We start from the raw sequence: 22,490 nt of genomic DNA on the forward strand, positions 1-22,490 counted from the left end.
CCAAGGATTTCCTAGCTAAGATTTGAATAAAATTGTTTGTAAAATCTTGGGTCCATTTTCAAGTGTTACAGTTGGGGACTGTGGGCAAGTCTTAGCTCAAGCTTCATGGCCTTCAAAATATATGTAGGATTCATTAGCAATTCACTTAAAATTAGGTTCTCAGCTCTCAAATTAAAGCACACACGCTCAATGTGATATCCACTCTGACTGTAGTTTTGCTTATTGCATTGTATAGAAATCTACACGTCAGGGGTGAGGAACCTCTGGCCTGTGGGTCAAATATGCCCCAGCTGAAGCACCAGTTTGGCATGGAAAACCAAGCCCACCTGCTCCACACCTGACAGTAGGTGTGGGCAGGTACTGACATGAGTTCAAAGGAACAACCAGGAGCTTAAAGTGAGCTCCCAGTCGTTGCTTTGCTGCAGCAAGGCAGCCACCCACTGACAGATGATAGGAGTGTGTCTTGCTCCAGGAACAGGAAGTACCTGATACAAACAGGAAGAAGTTTGTATCAACAAGAGTGCTAAAATTAAATATGGAGGAAACTCCTATTTGAAGGTGTGCTGGAAATGCATCTTCAAAGAGTCTCATCACCTGTCACAGAGTGTGTCCTGGAAGGCCCCATTTGGCCCCCAAGGCTGAGGCTCTTCATCCCATACTAGATGTTGCCCTGGTGCCCACCACTTGGAAATTAGCCATTTATGATCCTTTCTACCCCAAATTCAACATGGGCCATCCTCCAAACTACCTTCCCTGCACCGCCAAGTTTCAAATCTGCCAACCGAACCATTGTCTAACTATAAGCCATAAAGCCAGTTCTTCCTCCACCAGGTATCTCATTATAGTGGTGGAATGGGGTTCAGACTCATCTCAACAGAGGGCCATGACTGTGACTCTATAACACGGCATACTTAACAAGTGTTCCTAAAGCACACTGTGTATCATATATTTGCTGCTCAACTTTCAGAACTTTATGTTTTCAAAGTTGGGGCAGTGATGTGTATGTGTTTTAAGGGGAAAACACTGAAAGTGAGAAGAGTATTAAAAATGTAAGAGTTGCAAGTGTACTTCTGGTAGAAAAATCTACTCCATCTTGAAGGCAGGCCTTTAACTAAAGTGACAAGATTATGGAATTTGAAATGTGAAAAGCTTTTAGGTTGCTATTCTGAGCAACTGAAGTGATTATAGAGCAGGTCGGAGCTTTATATATAGACATAGGGAGCTGGCTTGGACCTGTCAGCCCAATGATCCATCCTATCAATGAATCATCAGTTTTAGAGGGCTTCTCTAGCCTGTCTCCCAGATATTTTTAACTAGAGCCACCAAAGTCTGGGACTGTGATACAGAGGGCAATGGTTCTTGAATGTCAAAACTGCAAAGGTTGCACTTTTTCCAGACTAAGCCAATTCTCCCCCCCCCCAACTATGTATTGACTAATTCTCTTATTAAACCAACACCCGGGTAGATACATAGGTAGGTTTAGATAGATACGGTGGAGTACAGGGTCAGATTTAAGGTGCTGGTTTTGACCTTCACGGCCTAGGGCCCTCGTACCTACGGGACCACCTCTCCTGGTGTGCCCCGCAGAGGACCTGAAGGTCCATAAATAGCAACACCCTAGTGGTCCGGGCCCTAAGGAAGTTAGATCAAGCAGAGCCAGGGCCTTCTCAACACTGGCTCCAGCCTGGTGGAACGCTCTGTCTCATGAGACCAGGGCCCTGCGGGATCTGATTTCTTTCCACAGGGCCTGTAAGACAGAGTTGTTCCACCTGGGCCTTTGGCTTAGAATCAGTTTGATTCCCTCCCCCTCTTTCTTTTTCCTTTCTCCTCCTGTGAAGAGGCTGCATCCTAATGTCTTAATGTCATATTTTAATATTGTTTTTTAAATTGTATTTTAATCAACTTGTTTTTATTATTGGTTGTTAGCCGCCCTGAGCCCGGTCTTGGCTGGGGTGGGGTGGGGTATGTATAAATAAATAAATAATAAAATTTATTATTATTATTATTATTGGTAGGTGTGGCCTGGCCATCCTAGGTGGAGAAAGTGGATGGGGGGAAAGCCCACCAGCACACCCTGCTCTCTTAATACTAGAACTGAAGCTGAATGTTGGACGATTCAGGACAAAAAAAATGATAAATTATGGAATTCACTCCTACAAGATGTAGTGATGGTCGCCAGATTTTGAAGAGTATTAGATGAGCAACAAGGCCAGTTGTACTCAGGTGCTGCTTGCCGGCTTCCCGCAGGCATCTAATTGGCCACAGGGAGAAAAGGGTGCTGTGCTAGGTTTTGGCCTGATCCAACAGGACTTTTTATACTCTCATGACAACTGGCAGATTTCTTCCAGATTGTAATGTGTTTTAGTAGACCTTGTTTTGCCTTGCCTGATAAACCTGCCTTTCTAAGCTGTTGCGCTCAAAATGTCATCAGATGCACAAACTTTGAAGATCGATGGCATCCTCATCACTGCTGGTCACTGCACTACATCAAGAACGGCTGTCACTTTGAGGCAGCACAAATGCCCTTTTGTTGCCTGAAAACCCTTCGTTATTTTCCTGATATCAAAATCAAGGCACTGACCAAAAACGCCTTGGATCAGTGTATGTTAGGGTCAAGCCTTAAGATCTTTTCCAAAACCAAACAAGTGGTAACTTCTATTTCGATAGCTGGACTCTTCTAGCTTCCATTCCAGCTAAGTACTTTTGCTTTCTCGCAATAATTTGAAGGAGTGGGACTACATACGCATTCCGCAGAATTCTGAAGAGGAATTCTAGTTAATATACAGGTTTATTCCCAGTCGGAATGTCGTATTTGCTTTTAGTTTTCTGTGAGGTTCAGTGGCTTATTTATAAGATATAAAACAGAAAAGTGTGTATTGATGAAAACATATATAGGAGGCAGGACCTGAGCATGTTGCTATGAGACAAAGGTTTTATTGCTTCCCTATCCAGTTGTACAGACATTGGATCTAAATGCTTTGAAAATATAGCATATCCAAGTGCTTTTTTTCTAGACAAAAAGGTGCTGGAACAGACCTCCCTCAGAAGACCCATCCCAGAGCAGAAAGAGGATCTATTTCAAGGTTGTGGAGGGTGTCTCTTCACTAGCCAGAGGCTTGTTGAGGCTGCTCAGTTGAGGCAAGAAAGGGGAGCCTTCTAAACCTCAGCTGAGCAGCTTAACAAGTACAAATGCACACTCTGCTGTCAGGGGCTGGACTGAGGAGGAATGGTGGGGACTGCCTCCCTCCACCTGGCCCTTCCTGAGAACAGGGGGACAGTATAGATTTAGATCAGTGGTTTGCAGAAGGGCATAGTTCAGAGGCTGCAGAGGGCAGAAGCTGGGAAATATTGGAACAGCAGGAAGAAGCACCAGGGGAGAGATAGCTGACAGACTCGGTGTCCTTGGAAAGCATTCCTGACCCTGCTTCTCCCAGGATCAGACGGGCGTTGAGACTAGAACAGAGCGCTCAGCGACAGAAGGCTCAGATTAGCGGGCGCAGGACTGACATAGATTAGGGGAGAACAACGCCATCATTGCAGAGACTACATCCTTTTACTCTCTGTGAATACTGAATAAATTGCATGATAAGGACTCTTTGTGTTATCTGCTTTTTCTTGGCTGCCACCAGGGGAGGGATAGTAGTCCATGAGCCTTGACACCTGCACCCCTCTCAGCTGGGAGCTTGCTCAGCTGAGGTGCAGCCTTCCTCTGCGTCAGCTATTAGCTGGGAGGCTGACCAGCCTCAGCAAAGCCCCACTGTGCATCCAGCTTGTGAAGAGACCATAGAGGGTCTCCTTTGGGCTTTGGGGAGGGTCCCTCATGAACTTGATGTGTATCAGGGCTTTGCTGAGGCTGGTCAGGTCTCACCCACGCATCCCCCACTTCCGGAGCCAGCCAAGAAGTGCAGAAGAGTTCTAGCTGACAAAAAGCCCTGTGCATTTAACAGCACCGGAGACTGTCAGTGCAATCGTCTCGAAAGCGACATCAAAGTGCTTACAATTAATGCAGCTGAATTGCACCTAGTAACACAACCAAAAGTAGTTATTTCAGTAATAAATGTTACCACAGTTCTTTTGCCGTTGTAAAGTTGTAAATAAAAGTATGTGATGCTTTTTAATGAAGCTCCCAAGTCACTCAAACCAAAATTATTTTAAAACCCATTTTAAACCCAAAGTGTACACAGGTGTACTTTCAACTGCTCTTTTGAAAACGGACAGTGATTTTAAATGCCAGCGCAAGGTCTATTACTTTAACCTTCCATTTATATTGTTCTAAAGGCTATTGCTAATGCCATCAGTGTAATATGCGGAGCTGTAACGGCGAGTAAAGAGTTGGACATCACAACACTTAAACCATACCTGTCACGGTCCAGTTCACGGGTGATCGAAGTCCCAGCAGGGGACGTCAGGACCAGGGGCAAGATGGCAGGGTGGGAGCAGGAACGGGGGTCCAGAAGCCAGGAGTCAGCAGCCAAGAGTCCAAGGGTCAGAGAGCTGGGAGTCAAGAAGCCAAGGGTCTGAGGGTCAGGAGGCAAGGAGTCAAGAGTCCCAGGATCAAGAAGCAGGGAGTCAAGAAGCTGAGATTCAAGGATCAGGAAGCAAGAAGCCAAACACAGCAAGGCAGGAAGCGTGTTGTTGTAGCAAAGAGCCAAAGGGAAATGCTGACCTTCTATCCCTTCCCAGCTCTTGCCACCAGGTGCTGTGAGTTACCAATCGGCCTCACCTGTGAGGCCATGCCTTGACTCCTCAGAACAAACTTAGGAAGGCCCCAGTCCTGCAAAGTCCTATTGGTCACGGGGCTTGTCTCCTGCACACACACCTGACAATACCTGCACACTATATTCTCCAGTCCCTAAGGATCTTCCCAGACAACCAGTTTTTCAAAGAACAAAAGTAGCACAGCTGATGTTCATTTGTTCTGCAGGACGCAACTGTCTTTCCTTCAAGAAAGGGCTTCTGTTCAGGATATTGAATTATTGCAGCACTCAGCTGCAATATATCACCATTGGGAAAATGCAATTAAATCCACAACCAGTGAGGCTTTTGCAATTTGAGGTGGTGCGTGGACGGTGGTTGCAGGAGTGTCATAGAAACCCACCGATAGATCCCATGGTATCAATAACAAAATTCCCCCTCTAGTCATACCGTGTCTTTATTTTATTGTTAATTTTCTCTGAAAGATATATGCTCTTTCTTCCCGTACTGGAACATTTATCTTTTCCTGAAACTGTTGCGTTGCAAAAAATGAATGAATGTAATTCCATCTCAACCAAAGGAGATTGCAGAGAAGTTGAATGCATTGCTTTTGTCTTCACAGCAGATCCCTTTCACAGAAAATGAGTTTTGAGGAACTCGGGCAAATGGTGGTGACAAGAGACCACATCCTAGGCCTTACTGACATTAAAACTGGCAAAACCCTGGGTCTGGATAGCACCCAACCATACAAAATGGCTCATCTTCTAAGAAAAAAAGAAAAGTAACTTGTCTCTAAAATCTCCCTCCATACCCAAATATTCCAAAGTGGCCAACAGAGCCATGCCAGTGGTTTGCACAGTGTGATTATATCTTCACGAGAGAGAAGTATGACTAACCTTTCCAAAGAGAAGAAAATAAAAAAGCCATGCATTAGTCAGGGCTTTTCCACACTTGCCATGTATGGTGCTATAGCTGTGGCTGGATCCATTTTTAAGTGCATTTGGAGCTGATATTCTACACCTTTTGTCACATGGTTGCTGTTATAACAAAGCAAGTGCCTTTCCCCCCCTCCCACACTAATGGCAGGTTGCACCCAAACTGAGAAAAGTTCTGTGGTTTTAGTCACACCCGTCCTTACCCTCCCTTGTGTCCTGCCAGCCAGTAAATGTAGGGTTTCTAAGCACATGCAAGTTTTCTTTGGATTTTTTGCTATATAACACCTTGTATTCTAGAATTCTAACCAATTATAAAAGGTTAGACAAGAGGAACTCTCTGTGTCTGCCTGAGCTACAGCTGATCCCTGAGTTCCCTTCACGTTTCTGAATAGTTCACAAACTGACAGCTTGCACTGGTCAGAGGGAGTGGCATGAAGCACCTATCTCCAAAACCACCCCACACAAGCCCCCACCCCACAGAAAGTGGGGTGGTGCCACACAAATGACAATACTGAGGATCCATTCTGAATCTTTTGCAAATGTTGAGATCTTTTCATTTCTATCTAGAAGGAAAAACCAACATTTTGAGTACATTGTTCTGGAATAGTAGCTGAAGGATGGCAGCATGTGGCAGCATGCCAGAAAAGAAAAACCAGTTGACAATACCTCTACAAAAGCTAAGGACCTTGGTTAGGTACATAGCTGACTTGGAAAGGAAGTTTAAGAAATTTGCATATCCTTAAATGCCCCAAGGCTGATTAATTTTTATTTCACGGCAGAGTTGTTGCTTCCTGGTGACGTTTTAGTGCTGTCATGTATCTGTATTAGCTTGATGGTTTAAATTGCTGTATTTGAGTTTGGATCCAAGGTTGTAAAAGCTGAGTTCTGCAAGTACAATAGGACTTCTTCCTTTTGTCCCCCCTTGAAATGTATTCCTCTGCCCTGGCACTCTCCTGAACCTGCTCTGGAGCCCCCAAACCTTCCAGAGCTGATGTAGGTGGCGCGACTGGATACAAACCATGAGCTATTTTTATTATTAGCCACCTTGAGCTCTTTCAAGGAAAGATATGGGATATAATTTTTTAAATAAATAATAACAAGTATATACAGCTTCCTATAGCATAACTAAGCATAAGACTTAGAGAGAAAGGGATCTGTAAAGACACTACCACAAGATGATGAAATGGGGCCTTATATGTGGGTTATGGAATTCCAGACCAAGGTTTTACAGAGCTGAGAAAGAAAGGTATTTTTTCCATTATGCATTTAATTTATTGCAATTATTTGCTTCAAGTTCCAACATTTTCCAGTGAATATGACCAAAGAATACTTTTAATATAAGCAATTGCTTTTGGTGGTGGGATTCACACTCCGTATTCCTATTCAAATCTGTTTCCAGCAAATGCTAAGTGACAGACCAGCAGCAGATAAAGTGCATTTAGGTAAAGGCAAACAAGTGTCATAGACTTAAAAAAAATACAGCAGTTGAGCAAAACACCATCCTGATAGTTTTAGTGCACTACATTTGAGGAGTTTGCCACCTTCCAATTCAATTTTATATCATTCAAGCTATTCCTTCCAAAAATGCTGAATATTAATATTAAACATTAAATACTTAATATTAAAATAGCTTCTATATTTTAAAAAAATGACCAACATACACAAACAGGCATTTCTAGAAGCCTTAAAAGCCAGTTTCCTTGCAGTCCAATAAACAATTTTAACAGCAAATCCTTTTATCCTTTGGATCCAGGCTTCAGACTTGCAAATGCTTTTGAGTTCTTAAGGGAATAGGAAGTTTCATTGAGAAAAGAGATAAAATGAGAGTCTCTCTCAGACTTCTTGGATTCAAAAATAACTACAATGGTAAAATGAGGTTCGGGGCGAGTCAAAAAGTATGTGCTTTGAACTTTGTCATCATAGAAATGGACCACCTTTTCCAAACTGTTGAGGTCAGAAGCCTTGTCAGACATAATCATGATGACATTGGGCCAGTGCATAACAGGCCTGTCACTGGGCAGAGATACTACTGCAGGATACTGATCAACACCTTTGGGGGCTTCTCTGTAGGAATGGGGATGATGGTAACCATGTCCCTGAAAGCTCTCTGATCCACGGTTGTCAAAGATTAAGGAAACGTTAACAGCATCGTATTTCCTGATAAAGCTGGAAATTTTCCCAAAATAATCAGGATTGGCTTTTGCAGTCAATGTCTTCATTTCAGATGGCGTCGTTTGCCGACTAAGTGCCTCATGAAAGTAAAAGCTAAATTTGGCAAGGAGGATATTCCTGAGTTTCATGAGCCACAGGAAAAGGTGTGGCGGTTGCACAGCCTTCTGAGACTGGCCGCCAAACAGGTGTTTCTTGGTTTCTCGTTGCTTCTCGAAAATCTGTCCCCAGGTCTGCAGCTTTGTGTGAGCATTGTGCAAATGCACCAAGGATGGGAGGAATTTCCACTCTGAGATCTGTTCCTGAGCCTTCAAAAGATGGGTAAGCACATCCGCTTCTAACTGGAAGCTACTTTCCAGAGGACTAAGGATTGGATGATGAAATCTAGAGAAGGGAAGACATTTCGAGATGCATGAGACGCATTGCACAGAAAAGCTATTCTCTCAATCAGCCAGGAATCCAGAGAGAGTGTACAGTTCCAGAGCATGCTTGCCAAATGCTGTCCTTCCCAGAAACAACACCATGGTACAAAACAGAATGGAAGAGCTTTGTCACTACTTCTAATAGGATTTTAAGATCTTGGCAACTCTGCATGTTACAATCATGCACCAGGTACGCTGAATAAGCAGTTCGCCCATGTTCCACTCACCAATGTATCCAAGTTGAGTAATTTCTATGCTTGTCTCCAAGGGGCACAACAGCCACATTCACACATCACAAGAAGCCATCATCCATAGTAAATCATGACCGCTTCACTCCTCTTGGATCAGAGTGGCAGAAAGCAAACCATAATCCCCAGCTAGGCATTGTATTTGAACAAGGAACCATGGTTTGTTTCGCTCCTAACAAACCATAATCTTAGCCAAGGTTTATTCTTGGCTTACTGATTATGGTTGTTGGGAGTAAAACAAAGCAGAGTTCAGAACATTAAGCCAGAGATCATGGTTTGTTTTCCTCCACACAGTAGTGGAGAGGACATAAACACACCAGAAATGTATGTTCAAGGTAAACCATTAATTATAGCATACATGTGAAGTGGCCCAATACTTCCAAGTGTTGGATAATATATGATTTATTCCCAAATTCTGCAAAAAAAAAACAAAGCCTCTCCAACTCACCATAGAATGCTTCACATTTGGATGCAGCAGAAAACTTTGGTCAGAATAAGTTATACTAATTAAATTATATAAACATCCACTTGAAAGTGACCCACTACTCATTTCTACAAAATTTCAGCTCCAGTTGGTTCCAACGACCAGGTCAACAGCCATTTTATTGTTACTGCAAACTAGATAACGAAGAAAAAGCACAGACCAGTGCTCAAATTGTTTCCTAATGAGAGGAACATTCCTGATATTGTGTCTGAAAAAATGTTGCCTACTTGGAGACAATGTGCCCTCAGTCCACCATATAAGACTCTCAGCTAACCAAGTTTAAATGAAGCAGAATTTAAACTGAATGCAAGCCTTGTCGGGGACATCTAGTGAAAAATTGTAATTCCAGAAAATTGCCAACTGAATGATGATGATGAAGGCGGCTAAATGACAAAACTTACACTGTCTCAGAAATGTGTACTAATTAAAAGCCTTACCACAGATACCATTACAAAGTCATTTCCACACCTGCTTTCTACACACACAAAAATGACTACTCTTGACACTGACAATTAAGAAATACAGATATGAAACCATATTTTTTAAAAAAATTAAATATGGGGAACTATTTAAAATTAATTAGTGGATGTTGCAGCTTAGAAAAATCATGATGATAAGGCTGAGAGGATACAATTTTGTACCAACCCTAAATCTGTGATTATGTTCTTAAATTTAGACACTATGTATAAATTTACAGGCTTCCTGAACCCATCAAAAAAAAAATTAAGGGGTAGGGGAAGAGGAAAGTTAATGAAATTGTTGGATAGCAAACATGATAGAAACTGCCAGATCCCTGTTCCAACAGCTGGTCATATAAAACACCGGGGTTGGGGGGAATTGCAGACACTTTGTTGGCATTGTTCATATATTTTAAACTCATTTTTTGCTAATATGTAAAATGGTATAAAGACTAAACCATTTGGATTCCGGACTGCTTTTACATTGACAAAGCTATAATGCAAATTTTCAATCCTTCTGCTTAAAATAAAGACATCAATGACATTAAAAGGACACACTGACCTTGAGCTGTATTTTTTAAGGATGGATTCCAAGATGTTGACCAGTTCCTCGGAGTTGATAAACTTTTGGGTGCTAAGGCTATACATTTTTTCATAGAAATCAGCAATTTCCATTCGAGCCTGAACAAAATAACAGAGCTGCTCAGACAGATGAGAAAGCAGTTCTTCTAGGTGAGGGGCTGTTCCCCCCAATGCATTCCGACCCGTTGCCACCACCTTCTTCAGTTCATTATGCAGAGATGTATATATGGTTCGTATAGAGTCTTTTCGGCTGAAGAATGACTGTCCACCTGTATTTTTTTTTAAAAGAAGTATATATTACCCATACTGTGGATGAAAAATGCACAAGACGAAACAATATGCCTCCGTAGTTAATTAGCAATTACGTAATATAAGATTGCATTTTAGCAAGTTTAACCTCTAAAGGTAAAGGGACCCCTGACCATTAGCTCCAGTCGTGGCCGACTCTGAGGTTGCGGCGCTCATCTCGCTTAATTGGCTGAGGGAGCCAGCGTACAGCTTCCGGGTCATGTGGCCAGCATGACTAAGCCGCTTCTGGCGAACCAGAGCAGCGCACAGAAATGCCGTTTACCCTCCTGCCGGAGCGGTACCTATTTATCTACTTGCACTTTGACGTGCTTTTGAACTGCTAGGTTGGCAGGAGCAGGGACCGAGCAACGGGAGCTCACCCCGTCGCAGGGATTCGAACCGCCGACCTTTTGATCGGCAGGCCCTAGGCTCTGTGGTTTAACCCACAGCGCCACCTGCGTCCCAGTTTAACCTCTACTTGTTCCAAATTAATTTTTCATCAGGGGCCTTCTGCCACATTGCTTCACTGTTCATGCCTTGTTTTCAGAAAGGTCTAAATATTACTTCTAAGTTTGCTGGGAAGAATATACTCAACCTAGAAGTAACCTCTTCTCTAAGGATTTTACACAGCATTGCCATCATTAAATGTTAATAACTCACGTTGCTATTAATAGCTAGACTTTTGAATGTGTTTTTGACCAAACAACACGAAACACTTTTTAAGTTTTTTAAACCCTGAAACGTACAGTCATGAATATACCAACATTCTAACTGCAAATCAGAACTCAAAGAAAACAGATGAACTCAAAGACCTGCTCATTAGTCCTTAAAAGCACACAAGCAAGTACATTTTAAATTATTTAAGATTAAGAAAGCTTAAGCATGTATTTTCCCAAGAGCCACATCACACCTCAAGGGAGTCACAAGACCCATTAAGGGAAGGAAGCAGAGTTAAGTAATCAAATGCAACGAACATAGTGCATGAGAGTAATATACAGTAATTCTTATTTGTAACCAGCTGTGATTTTGAAAGCAAGGACTAAAAATCCCTCCAAGATTCTTTAACTCTTTTCATGCTTTTATTTTTCCCACTCCAGCAAGTGCAAAGTTCCTCTGCAACTCTTCTCTCCTTTTGTCTCACGGCTTTTTTCAGAATATGAGACTTCAGGAAGGACTTATGCTTTTCTGTTTTTGGACAGTGCCTATTGGGTGATTTTATTAAACTGGTGTTGCTGACAGTTCCATGTGACAACCTAGATCTGCAAACATGAGCATTAGAAGAACCAGAAAGCCCTAACAGGTTACTGATATCAGCACATTACCTGGACTACCAGTGCCATGTCAAAGAATGCTGTTTTAGAGTAGCTTTATAAATCTGAACAAACATTTAAGTTGCTCAATGATTTGAAAGTTAATCTGCAGCCTGTACGATGAAGGACCCATTCACCACGCTTTCCTTCCAAAGTCTATTAACTGGGACTCTTTCTATCACATTTAAATGGCCATTCCAGTACCCAAAATGATTCCTGCCTATTAGTTTCCATTCGGCAACAGACTGCCTTGCATGAATCAGATTTCTGTTCTAGCTAGCTCAGTAGTATTGCCTAAAAAAAGCTTACCAACTTAAAAAAAGCTCAACAACTTTGGTTGGTCCTTTGGCCAGCTCTCATGGCCCTTCACTTCATCAAATCTGGCCCTCTTTGAAAAAAGTTTGGACACCACTGGCCTACATTAACTAGCAACATCTCCACACCAGTGTTTCCAACTGAACCTCAGATCTAACTGCATGCAAAGCAGTTGCTCCAGCACTTGCTTTCACTATCAGGCTGCATCAGAACAAAAAGCCGATGTTTTGTGTTAAAAAAGGGGCCCCTCAATATTGTTATTATTGAATTCAGTTTCTGCCGGGCAAGAAATGGGAACTATAAAGGCAGGATGAGAGGATGTATTGCTTGTGATGAACATTGGGAGTCTGAAGCAACTCTTCCATGAAACACGTACATCTTTGCCAGCAAATATACCTTTGAGCTGTCCCTAGGTTTTGTTTGTTCTGCTGAACATCCCAAGGCTGTCGTGGATATGGATTTCTGGAAAGGTGTGGGGGGGGGGTGAGTGAAGTGCAGAAGGGGGATGACATGGGCCCAACCCCTCAGCATAGGAGCCAACTCCTAGGGGCCGAGGTCCCTTTGCCCCCCCCCAAATAAAATACCTGAAGGAGCGGGGGGGGGGGGGCAGCCAAAGTTGATGGGTGTTGCCATTCAAATGAGGTGCGTGCGCCTCACCTTGTTTATGCGGGGATCATAGCTGTCAACCTTCCCTTTTTTACGGGAAATTCCCTTATTCCAGCGCCATTTCCCACTGCTTCCCGCTGCTATCCCGGATTGTTAGATATCCGGTAGACTGTCCCTGGGGACAGGTGAAGCTGATCTCTTATTTTCAAGGCTGCTGATCCCTTATTCTCAAATCTGAAAGTTGACAGCTATGGCGGGGATGCGGCTTATTATTCTTATGGGTTTAACCTAGGAGCCTAGGACTTGCCGATCAGAAAGTCGGCAGTTCAAATCCCCGCGACGGGGTGAGCTCCCGTTGCTCGTCCCTGCTCCTGCCAAGCTGGCAGTTCGAAAGCACTTCAAAGTGCAAGTAGATAAATAGGCACCGCTCTGGCAGGAAGTTAAATGGCGTTTCCGTGCGCTGCTCTGGTTCGCCAGAAGCGGCTTACATGACCCGGAAGCTGTACGCCGGCTCCCTCAGCCAATAAAGAGAGATGAGCGCCGCAACCCCAGAGTCAGTCACAACTGGACCTAATGGTCAGGGGTCCCTTTACCTTTACCTATAGCTGGGGGTCTCAGGGCAGTTCACATAATATCTGCCCCCCACCCCGATATTTTATTCAAGTTGGCACCCCTGCCCTCACTCAACATCTACACCTGGGGACCAACTGCTGGCGGGCCTGAGGAGAAGTTCCGCCCATCAAGGAAGAACTGCCCTTCTCTGTCCAGGGGAGACCTGCGCCTCAGTTGAATGGGGCGGCGGAGGAGGGGGGAGGAGAGAAGAAAAGCGGCCCCAAAGCAGCAGCCGCGGCCCGGTCGGTACCTAGTTTCTGGCCCAGGAAGGTCATGCTGTGATAGGCCTTCTCGGCCGCGGCCAGGTGGGCCAAGCCGGCCAGCAGCGAGAGCCAGCTGGCGCCCGCGCTCTTGTTGGCCTCGCGCTCCTTCTCCACATTGTCCTTGGCCTTGTCGTAGGAGAAGATGCCCAGGTGCGAGAAGAAGGTCTCCAGCACCGCCTGCTCCACCGGCACCGGCGCGCCCAGAGGGGTGGACTCCCCCATTCGCCCGCCGCCGCCACGCGCACGGCAGCCACCTCTCCCGCGCCCCAACGCGGAGACATCCACAAACACACGCGCGCGCGCACACGCAGGCATATACACCTACATGACAAGTCACGTGAGCCGGAGGGCGGCCATCATAACCGCCCCCCGCGCGCCCGCCCCTTCCCTATTCAAGAGCCAATCGGGCTGTAGGGAAGGCGCAGCGCCACGTGATCTATCAGGAAAGGAAAGGGGCGGGAACGAGGAATCAGGGAAACGAATCCTATTGGTTATTGAATCCAGCAATCGGCGGGGCGGGGACAAATTTATTTCCATAGGAGCGCAGCGAGGACAGAAGGGCTCAAGTCCTAGAGCGGCGGCCCGAAGGCTGCAGTCGCCAACCTTGTACAGCTGCATGTTCAGGCACATCGACGATGGGGTTGAAACTCGTTCCTTCTCTACTCATCCACTGATAATGGCCAGGTTTGGGGCCCAGTCAGGCTGGGGATTGGCCACCGATGCCCAAGACTGTATCAGGCTTCCTTTTTCCATGCTACACACTTACACAACTCAGCACCCAGTTCTTTACCAAAAGACATGCTACCAGTCTGTTTTGCAGCTTTCTTAGTCGTCCTATATTTTTCTGTTAATATCAAGATTATTGGTCAATTTGTCCTTGCTTCCTGTGTTTGGATTCTGAGAAAGAACTAAGAGGAAAAACATAGAGCCCCCGATCCTAGGTTTTGTTTTTTAAACTCTGGAGAAATTTTCCAAACTTAAAAGTAGAAACATCAGGCGAAAGATGACTATCATGGTATCAGCATTGCCTGCCCTGTTGCCTTTAAGTCAGTCAGCTGTAATGCCATCTGCCCCCTATCTGGCATTTTGTGTAGCGTCAGCCAAAGGTTCTCCACACCCGCTATAGCCACAATTTTTGCGTCTCACATTACCCTTCCCAGTGTTTTCAACTATTTTTATAGTGAGTCTGTCAAGTCAAAATACAGTGGTACCTCGGGTTAAGAACTTAATTCGTTCTGGAGGTTTGTTCTTAACTTGAAACTGTTCTTAACCTGGAGCACCACTTTAGCTAATGGGGCCTCCCGCTGTGCCACCACTGCACAATTTCTGTTCTCATCCTGAAGCAATACTACCTGAGGTAGTATTTCTGGGTTAGCGGAGTCTGTAACCTGAAGCATAGGTACCACTGTATTCACCTCAGCCATAGGCCACACAAACTCTGGTGCAAATATGCAGGGACACTTTCAGCACCTGGCATAGTGGACAATTTGGGGAGGCCTCTATGTTCCTTATGGGACACAGGTGGCGCTGTGGGTTAAAGCCTCAGCGCCTAGGACTTGCTGATCGAAAGGTCGGCGGTTCGAATCCCTGCTGCGGGGTGCGCTCCCGCTGCTCGGTCCCAGCGCCTGCCAACCTAGCAGTTCGAAAGCACCTCTGGGTGCAAGTAGATAAATAGGGACCGCTTACCAGCGGGAAGGTAAACGGCGTTTCCGTGTGCGGCTCTGGCTCGCCAGAGCAGTGATGTCACACTGGCCATGTGACCCGGAAGTGTCTCCGGACAGCGCTGGCCCCTGGCCTCTTAAGTGAGATGGGCGCACAACCCCAGAGTCTGTCAAGACTGGCCCGTACGGGCAGGGGTACCTTTACCTTTACCTTTACTATGTCCTGGAGGATCCATTAAGCCTGGCATTCCACCCACCTACTTGCAGCCAACTGGTACCTCCAGCCTCTGTACCTCATCTGCTGTTCCTAAGAACAAGGCAAGACTGCTTTTCTTTGTACACAGTTTGCACACTGGAGCAATAAATATGTGTAGGCTACACCAACCTAGCATTTTCCTGTGTTCATAATGGAAGTATTGTTTCTTTGCTAGTTTTGTTGAGTTGGAGTCAGTTTACATGTTAAGGAAAGCGACAGATATAATAAAAAGTACAAAATATAACTTTCTATATGTAGTTTCTGTATCTGCCACAGTCGTGCGCCTAGCAATTTAAGCTAGCAAATGACTACTTGTGGCAATAACAATTACCTGTTCCTCAGCAACCTGAGAAACTTTGCTCTTCTCTTATCTAAACTTAAAAGCAAGGCTCTTTGTGATAAGGTGAGGAAGCCAGTCTGTGTATGGGTCTATCAGAGAGCATCCTGTTCTGTGAATGATACTCTAGATCCATCAGCTCCCTTGTCCTTCCACAGATGCACAGCAGAGAGGTGGGAAGAGGATGACAGGCAGATGTGCAATTTCTCTCAACATTGTATTTGCAAGGTTAGGACAATTATGTTCCAGACCTAACAAAAATAATCAGAAGTTCAAAAAGAACTTTATTGAAACTCAGAGCAAATGAACCAAGTCTGCATTTAGAAGAATGTGTTTGGTCTCTTGGTGGTGAAGCGCGGCTTATGTTGACGACGCAGAACTCTATGTGGCAGAGGGAACTTGATTTTGGAGTCCTGTAGGAAAACAAAGCATTAGTAAATGTTCATTAGACACTAACTAGTAAAATTAATTCATGGCTACTATGTTTTAATAATTGATATTACTACACAAGAAAAATAGAGTTAGTAAAAATAAATTAACATCTTGGATGTTAATAGCAACAGGGATGCACCTTTCTAATCCCCACGCACATGTAATAAAGGCAGCATCCCAAAGCTGCTAAAAAGTCACTAGTGCAAAATGTCTTTTAGGTGTCCTTCAATATCAGATACGTTTCAGGCTCCATACCCTTTCTGATGGGACTACAAAAATATATAAATCCATTTTTCCCAGTAATATCATGGTACCACTTACATATCTGCATTGTGGTAAAAAAACAGCTGGGAGACACACTGCACTAAAATTATATGATTTTTTTATAATAAGCCAAAACCAAACAAACATCTGTATGTTTTAATCAGCAAAGAAGAAACAAAGACTGAATCCTTAGAGGACATTTTGCAAATGAACATTTTAAAGAACAAAACAAGGTGTGTATACATAATACTATAAATTTGAAACTAAGCAGCAAGAGGAGAAATAGGTTTCTCTTATTAAATAAAAGCATGTTGTTTCATGTTATATAACACAAAAGTATTTTTACAGTAAAAGAAAATGGGTCCATGCATGAGTATAATGCGTTTTCCCTCCCTCATCTAAAATCTGCCCCCCCTCTTGTCCCAGAAATTGCTCTAGGAGGATGGGGGATTCTCTTGAGTGAAGATCTGCTCATGCAGACCCAGTATAGGCAATTTTACATGATTGAAATTTGATTTGGTTTAGTACTGTAGTTTTTTATTGACATCACTTTGATGAAGACTGTTCCATTCTCAACTTTGTAGAGATGTCAAAAGTACGCATTTAATCTACTTACATGGAACTGCTTGACAGCTGGTCTGCGGCACTTGTTAGCAGCGATCTCTTCAACTTTCATGATCTGAATTGAGTGAGCACGAGCTCTATGACGGGCTCCCATATCGCGATCTGTAATATGCCAGACAATTATGAACTATTCTAATAACATAAACAAGGTTGAGCCCTGTAACTATCTATACGAACACAAATACACAATCTTTCTGTATTTATTTGTAGGACCTTCAATTTCACTTTCAAAGGCACAGCAGCTCTTGAAAGGCGACAAGGTACATTTAATATCTGCACACACGGCAAGAACATTTTATTATAAACAATGCTCTTTGGGTTTGTATGCAGTTTTAAATTTCAACACCAGTAACAATTTGTGGCTCTTCCATCATGTAATCTGTACATGTGGATAGTCCTAAAGGACAGCCAAAGTTCCCAGTTGACCAAAAAAAAAAAAAACAAAACAAAAACAAAAGTTAAAAGTAATTTTCACACAACAAATCACATGAATTAGGTGGCAGAGTACAGTTTATACAGTGTTTCTCAAACTTTGGTCCCTGGCTGTTGTTGGACTACAACTCCCAACATCCCTGATCACTGGTCCTGGAGCTAGGGGTGATGGGAGTTGTAGTCCGACAACAGCAGGTTGGTTTTGAGCCATGCTAACCTTTTCGTTGACCCAAACTAGGTCAAGATAAGTCTGGCTATGAACAGATTAAAAGAATGAAACTTATCTTGACCTGGCTTGGGTCAATGAAAAGAATGCCAGACACATTATCCATAACTAAGACCCATCAAGAACAATGGAATGTGCATCAGTCCCAAACTTGTTTATGACTAGAGCACACAAAGCTGCAACTTATTTTTCAAAAAACCTTAAGAGTTGTATCCAACACTGCATGAACAAAATTCCACTTGTGTGGGACTTGTTTATTCTCCCCCCAGTGCACACCCAAAAAATAAAATCAGCTCTGAGCGGGGGTCCCCCAACCATCAGGAGATAATTTTGAGGGAACAGGAGGTGCTGGAAGGGTCAGGAGATAAAGTTCTGTTGCACACATATAAGTCTGTGGTAGGGCATTTGTTGGAAACAACCTTTAATGTTAAAGAATCTGCATGGGTGGAGCAAAACTACCACCACAACTCTTAAGTCACAGAAATATAGGTTGCAGCCAACTATAACCTGGCTTCATATAAAATGCTTAGTCAATTTAGGTTGCATAACTAATCAAAATAAATGCAATGGATGACACAATAAAAACTTTGAATTATTTCCTCTTTTTCATTATCTTTCAATAGTGGTATCTAAAGGAAACCAAACATTCCAAAGGGTCTCTACTTACAGCACTGTGTAACAGCTCCAGCAGTTGTCAAATCCCTGTACTCCCTGTACATGTTATGAGTTCCACTACGAGAATCATAGCGCAGCCAGATACCGAAATTTTTCACCTTCAACGGAGACTTCTCAAAAACCTATGATTGCATTAATAACATTGTCAGAAAAATCACATTACAGACTACCAGTGCTTTATATAACAAGTGAAAGAATCAACAAATGGATCAGAATGGAGAGATTTCATTGCTGTTAAACTTATATGGCAGGAATAGGGAACCTATTAACTTCCAGATGTTTTAGACTACAACTCCCATCAGCCATCATGGCCAATGTTCCAGGATGATAAACTGTTCAAAACTCCCATTGTTCTAGGCACATTTTGTGGCAGGAAATTTCATTAGTGCGAGCAGTTTCTGAGCTCTGGGAGCAGTACGGCGCCTAAGATTTCAGATTAAAACTGCAGAGTGGAAGCAAAGGAGGACATTTTTCTGACTCCCATTTTCCAGCTACTCTCTGAAGATTGGAGAAGAGACCCTCTTAAGAATATTAGGTGGTGGGAGGGGAAGGACTAGACCATGTGAAAAATAAACATAATATTTTAGCTGTTCATTCATTTTCACACTGTACTGTTATTAAAGAAGCATGCCTAGACCAGTGTTTTTCAACCTTTTTTGGGCAAAGGCACACTTGTTTCATGAAAAAAACCACGAGGCACACCACCATTAGAAAATGTTAAAAAATTTAACTCTGTGCCTATATTGACTATATATAAAGTAATTCTCTTGAATAGGAATCAAACACAAAGAAAGTATTTTATAATTACTTTATTATGAAATAGTAAGTAAACAGAAATATGAAAAATTATAAAATACTTTATTTTTAAATCTTTCGAATTTTTCAACTTTTCCCACGGCACACCAGGCAACATCTCGCGGCACACTAGTGTGCCGCGGAACAGTGGTTGAAAAACACTGGCCTAGACATTCCGTTGATGTACTCATAACCGAGGTTTAAGGTGCCATTTAGCTCCTAGCTTTCATATCTGTGTTTCTAACACTGGGATGATGGGAGTTTTATTTCAGCAACATCTGGAGGGCTAGAGATTCCTCATCTCTGTTATATGGCATCTATGGCTTTCATTACTACAAAATGCTGCTGAGTACAAAGTACTGCTTTAAGTACTGTATGTGGATCATGCCTGGAACTAATATGCAGGCATCACAAAACAACCTAGCAAGAATGTAAAATTTCCTTGGTACAGCAAACCAATTTCCATCTGCAGCAGGATAGACTAATCTGTGGCCCGTCAACTGCTATGGACTCCATCTCTCATCAGTCCTATCAAGCATTGTCAAATGCTGATGAGAGATGCAGTTCTGAAATCCAGATGACACCAGTTTCGGAGATCCTGGTGTAATCCTATGCATGTTTTTTCAGAAGCCCCACTGTATTCAAAAGGGCTTATATCGTAAGTGTGCTTATGACTGCAGAATTAATCTAAAAGCAACTGTGGACAGAATGCCAGAAGATGCTTTCAGCTCAAAATAGTATATAATTATGAAGGTTAGTATCTGATTTTCAGAAGTATACTGCCTTGTAGCATGAAAGATTCATTTAGTAATCAACCATTTAATGCAACTATGCTAGCAGCCATCAACACATCTTGTGATGGTAAATTAGCTGCAGATTAAGTGTTAAGTTTCACTTTCTTTCATTTGACTCAAGCTTATTGCTAATAAGCTCTACTGGGTGAACTCAGATTATAGTATTTTAAGAAATCTCTCCATGCGAATTAGAATTTTATAACCAATTTTCAATCTCAACCCCTCCAGGCCAATTTGGATTCTTTTAAATTAGAAACAATCTCTTGACCAGGCTTTCTCAATCTTGGGTTCCCAGATGTTGTTGGACAACAACTCCCATCATCCCTAACCACCTGGGATTTGATTACCCTATGTAAATTCTGCTGAAATCAAGTGATTACTTTGGAGGTTTATAAGGAATATTTTTATACGTCCTTGTCCTATGTCTACCCCTTTTAAAAACTGTAAAATGCCCAAAACATTACAGTAATACAGAATATCCTGCCAAATCCACACGCTCCACCAATTAGATTCTTCAAAGAAGTAGTAGCATGTTACAGAGAAACACAGCAACATTAATTTTAAGTGTTTTCAAAATGGAGGGAAAGCATTTCAAGCTGCAATCCTAACTCCCACCTACCTGGAAGCCCTACTGCATTCAATAGGAGTTACTTCTGAGTAAGCATGATTAGGATTGCACTGACAATGTGCAGCGAAATACTCAGCAAAATTTTTGAGCCAACCTACAGCACTTAAATACTTTTGATGAAGCCAAAAAAGCTAGACCAGACATTCTGAAAATTATTAATAAAGCATTGGTCAAATATATGTATGCGGAACCTTTGGCCCTCCAAATGCTGCTGAACTAGCATGGCCAATTGACAAGGATGGTAGGAGTTGTAATGCAGCAACATCTGGAGGGACAGAAGTTTCCCACAGGTGATATATACAAGCTAGGTACCTGGGAATGTTGGGTTAAGCAAATAAGCAAGCATTCCAACCACAAAATTAAACAGGTCTTTAAGATTTAAGTTTGTTCGTGGTCTTACCTGTCCACAGTACACAATTTCCCCGGAAGATTTCTTCATCTTCTTCAGCTGAGACACAAAGTACCAGAAACGGGACTTTGCAACAACATGATTAGGAGCAAAGATGCGCATACGATAGAGAGGTGGTGTTGGGCACTTAGGAGTGGGGAGGCATCTCCCAACAACTTTGTACTCCCTCAGCTGAAAGAAAGAGAGAGAAAAAACAAACATGAAAAATCCATACTGCTTTTAGAGCCAGGGTGTTTTTACCTGCAATATGATTGTAAAAAATGAATTACTTGTGCAACGGTAAAGGTAAAGAGATCCCTGACCATTAGTTCCAGTTATGACCGACTCTGGGGTTGCAGCACTCATCTCGCTTTATTGGCCGAGGGAGCCGGCATACAGCTTCCGGGTCATGTGGCCAGCACGGAAACACCGTTTACCTTCCCGCCGGAGCGGTACCTATTTTTCTACTTGCACTTTGACGTGCTTTATAACTGCTAGGCTGGCAGGAGCAGGGACCGAGTAACGGGAGCTCACCCCGTCGCGGGAATTCGAACCACCGACCTTCTGATCAGCAAGTCCTAGGCTCTGTGGTTTAACCCACAGCGCCACCTGTGCAACGGTATCTTGACGTTAATCATACTGAGCTCTGTACATTGTGCGCACACACATCGGCCCATCCCTGACATACAGGGAAAGTATATTTCAACAATCAGTAGTTTGCCCAGTTCAAAAGATGCAGGAAGACCAGCCCCGACTGGAAACTGCATGTTCCCATGAGGGTGGAATGGAGGCGAGAGGAGTGGGCCTGATATAAAGGGGAAGCCTCCCCATTCCGCGGCCTTGGAGTGGGGGGGAACCATCCGCCTTAGGCGGGGCTTCTGAGCCAAGCGCGTCTCCCGGAGGCTCCACGCTGCGAGGAGCGGACGGCGCCAGGGCCGCCATATTGGGCGCTCGCTCGTGGCCTGAGCCAGACAAGGCCGAGGAAAGACCCACGGAGAGCCGCCGCCTCCCTGCATCGCCGCTGCCACCCTCAGCCGCTTTCCCCCCACCCCCGCCCGCTTCGCCTTATTAGAAGCGTCTGCCCGAGACGCCCGCAAGCCCGCGAGACGGGCGCTTCGCTTACGGTGCCCGACGCCTTCATGGTGCTGCCTCTCTCGCCGCCACCCAGAAAAGGAAGGCCCGCATGCGCGAACACCCGCACGTCACCAACCCGACGCGACGCCCCGCCTTTCCGGGGGAGCTGCCGCCCGCTATTGGTTTCACACGGAAGGCATTCTGAATGGGCGCGAGAAACGTCCGTCTCGAGACGGAACACGTTGCTTATTGGTCAGATTTCCAACGGAATTGACGTGAACGGCCTCAAGGGTGTTCTCTCTTGTGGTTCGCGGCGCGACAAAATCTACGTGAATGGCGTAGGTCTCTCGTAGGCACGCGCTGGCCTGTGTCGCTGCATATAAGGCAGCTGAAAGTTTAAATTCGGATGCTTCTGTCATACTGAAAGGATAAAATGATGGCGTTGCTATGCTTAGCAAATTTACAGTCCGCCGGTTGCCTGTGTTCAAGGCAGGACAGCTGCCACTCATGCCATAAT

At 43.9% G+C, this 22,490-nt stretch overlaps 2 protein-coding genes across 2 annotated transcripts; both read right to left on the reverse strand.

Moving 5' to 3' along the window:
* Positions 1–6,879: 6,879 nt before the first annotated feature.
* On the reverse strand, positions 6,880–13,687 carry KICS2 (KICSTOR subunit 2). Its single transcript, XM_081928077.1, has 3 exons — positions 13,375–13,687; positions 9,974–10,262; positions 6,880–8,183 (listed from the first exon to the last, which is right to left on the reverse strand). The coding sequence occupies exons 1-3, from the start codon at positions 13,607–13,609 to the stop codon at positions 7,367–7,369; spliced, it is 1,341 nt and encodes a 446-aa protein (XP_081784203.1). The 5' UTR covers positions 13,610–13,687; the 3' UTR covers positions 6,880–7,366.
* Positions 13,688–15,905: 2,218 nt separating this feature from the next.
* Positions 15,906–22,176, reverse strand: RPL18A (ribosomal protein L18a). The gene is made up of 5 exons (XM_081928129.1): positions 22,023–22,176; positions 20,912–21,091; positions 18,287–18,416; positions 16,954–17,063; positions 15,906–16,054 (listed from the first exon to the last, which is right to left on the reverse strand). Exons 1-5 carry the CDS (start codon positions 22,038–22,040, stop codon positions 15,962–15,964), a joined length of 531 nt encoding a protein of 176 aa, XP_081784255.1. The 5' UTR covers positions 22,041–22,176; the 3' UTR covers positions 15,906–15,961.
* Positions 22,177–22,490: the final 314 nt, after the last annotated feature.

This window comes from Podarcis melisellensis, assembly GCF_964234715.1.
Source record: "Podarcis melisellensis genome assembly, chromosome: 10".
NCBI classification, from domain to species: Eukaryota; Metazoa; Chordata; class Lepidosauria; order Squamata; family Lacertidae; genus Podarcis; species Podarcis melisellensis.